General features: G+C 51.1%; 1 protein-coding gene across 1 annotated transcript in view; it reads left to right on the top strand.

Moving 5' to 3' along the window:
- Positions 1–2,056, top strand: part of MAPK8IP3 (mitogen-activated protein kinase 8 interacting protein 3) — a 36,837-nt gene that overhangs the window by 33,814 nt on the left and 967 nt on the right. Inside the window, exons 23-24 of the mRNA XM_010134783.1 lie at positions 1,299–1,478; positions 1,725–1,868. Of these exons, the coding sequence (XP_010133085.1) occupies positions 1,299–1,478; positions 1,725–1,868 (324 nt within the window). The remainder of the gene's footprint in view (positions 1–1,298; positions 1,479–1,724; positions 1,869–2,056) is intronic.

Genomic DNA, 2,056 nt, shown 5'->3' with positions numbered 1-2,056 from the left:
GATCCTCACTTGTCCAGGGTCAGAAAGGAGCATTTTTTCCTCATTGTAAGATATTTCTGTGGCTGTCCAGAAGCGTTACTGACATATGTATCCTCCTTTTAAGGCATCTGACATCGGTTGCAGTAAGAAGACAGGTAGTGAGTGAGAAGTACTAGTTCCAGCCTTGTCTGTCAATCAGATGAGGTCACCCAGTTATAGCTCCGCACAGCGAACCAAAGCACAGAGGTGCAGAGAGCCTTCATCTTGGGGATCTTCCCCTACACACACCGATTCTCATTCTTCCATCCAAATATTTGTTGATTCACCTCTCCTGGCTTGAGCCAGATGGGTAAAAGTCTCCTTTGTCCAGGTCACTTAATAATTGAAAGCCAGCCCAAGACGGAAACAAGTGATGAAGCAAGTGATGAAGCAAGCGATTCAGTTCTCTCACAGGAAGCAAAGGCTGCCTGATTTTAGTACTGCTGCTGTTTTACTGGTGTGGGTGCGTGTGGAAGGAAAGGATCTCCCAACCGGAGCTCTGAGCATGCTCTGCTCCGTGGTGGGCAGGAGAATTCACATTCTTGGAGCCTGGTCATGAAAGAGGCTGGCCCCTGAGCCCACCTTGAAGTCCTTGGAAGCTGTGGAAGGGTGGTGAACATCTTTCAGATGTTCGTTGCTTGAATAGCTGATCTTCCGGTGTCACGGCTAAATCGGGGACTAAGGAAGAACCTCATTCCACTGCTGTGACATTTACTGGGCTGAGAGTCTTTCACCAGTCCCAGAGACTGCTTTCAGCAGCCTGTGTGCTCATAGCTTGGCGTGAGCAAAGGACTCGACTTGGAAACTGAGCAACTTCACCAATCAAGAAGATAGCAGTAATTGTCCTCCACGTGCCCTTAATGTCTCATGGGTCCAGCAGAATCCTTTGGATACACAACAGACCAAGGTTGATCCTAGGACTGTAGGTCATTTCTGGAGGCTGCACAGCTGGTGAAGAGATCTTCAAGGGGACACCTCAGAAACCTTTGTCCAGCTTGCCCTAGGGTCACTCTTGCTCTCCAGGGATATGTCCCTCTGTAGTTGTCAAATACTAGATCAGATGAGAAAATGCAGTTTGTTATCACGAGTGGATTGTTATCAGCCTGAGAGAAGGACGGTATAGACTAGTGTGGTCTCCTCTGTCACATCCTTAACACAAGACCTTTAAAGAGCCTTTAAAGGTTTTCCTCCATGGCTCATGAGTTTTCTCTTTGATCGAGTCCCTTCTGTAAATTGGACTCAGAGCCATCACTGATAAGGTTCCTTCTCTGTGTCCTCAGCCAACAAGACCTCACCAACCTCTGGAGAGGGCGGCCGCTCTGGCGGAGTGATCCACGTGTACGGTGATGACACCAGTGACAAATCTGCCAGCAGTTTCATTCCCTACTGCTCCATGGCTCAGGCACAACTCTGTTTCCATGGCCACCGAGATGCTGTCAAGTTCTTCGTCTCTGTGCCTGGTAAGGATGAGCATAGCCCTTCCTTGTGAGGATCTTGTCCTGCACTCTGTTCTGCTGGTCTGCAGCAGATGGCTGTCCATGCCCTTTAGTCTTTGCAGGTCACTGTGGCTCAAAAATTGGCAGTTTAAATTGCAGTGACTTCCAGATTTCACCAGCAGAAGGAACTGGTGTACCCAGTTGTGTGCGTGTGTGTGTGAACTGCATGGGGTCGAGCACAGGCACTGACAGCACCTCTGTCCTCTACAGGCAATGTCCTAGCAACCCTGAATGGGAGTGTGTTGGACAGCCCTTCAGAGAACCCCGGCACAGCGGCCACCGAGACCGAGGGGCAGAAGCTGAAGAACGTCCTGGTGCTGAGTGGAGGCGAAGGGTACATTGACTTCCGGATCGGTGAGTGCTTGTGGTGGGAGGCGTCTGGAACAGGAGGGGGTGCAGGGCCACGGTCACGGAGAAGAGGGGTCACTGCTGTGGGGAGCGAAAGCTGAGAAGCACTGCTCTCTTTCTTCTGCCCCTGGCTGTGAGGGCAGACAGACAGCGTTTTCCTTGCCTGGCACAAGGCCGCCAGTTGCTGCCCTGCC

The sequence above is a fragment of the Buceros rhinoceros genome, unplaced genomic scaffold (assembly GCF_000710305.1).
Source record: "Buceros rhinoceros silvestris isolate BGI_N320 unplaced genomic scaffold, ASM71030v1 scaffold32784, whole genome shotgun sequence".
In the NCBI taxonomy this organism is placed as follows: domain Eukaryota; kingdom Metazoa; phylum Chordata; class Aves; order Bucerotiformes; family Bucerotidae; genus Buceros; species Buceros rhinoceros.
The sequence above is the reverse complement of the archived record's forward strand: the minus strand, read 5'-3'. Positions and strand labels throughout refer to the sequence as shown.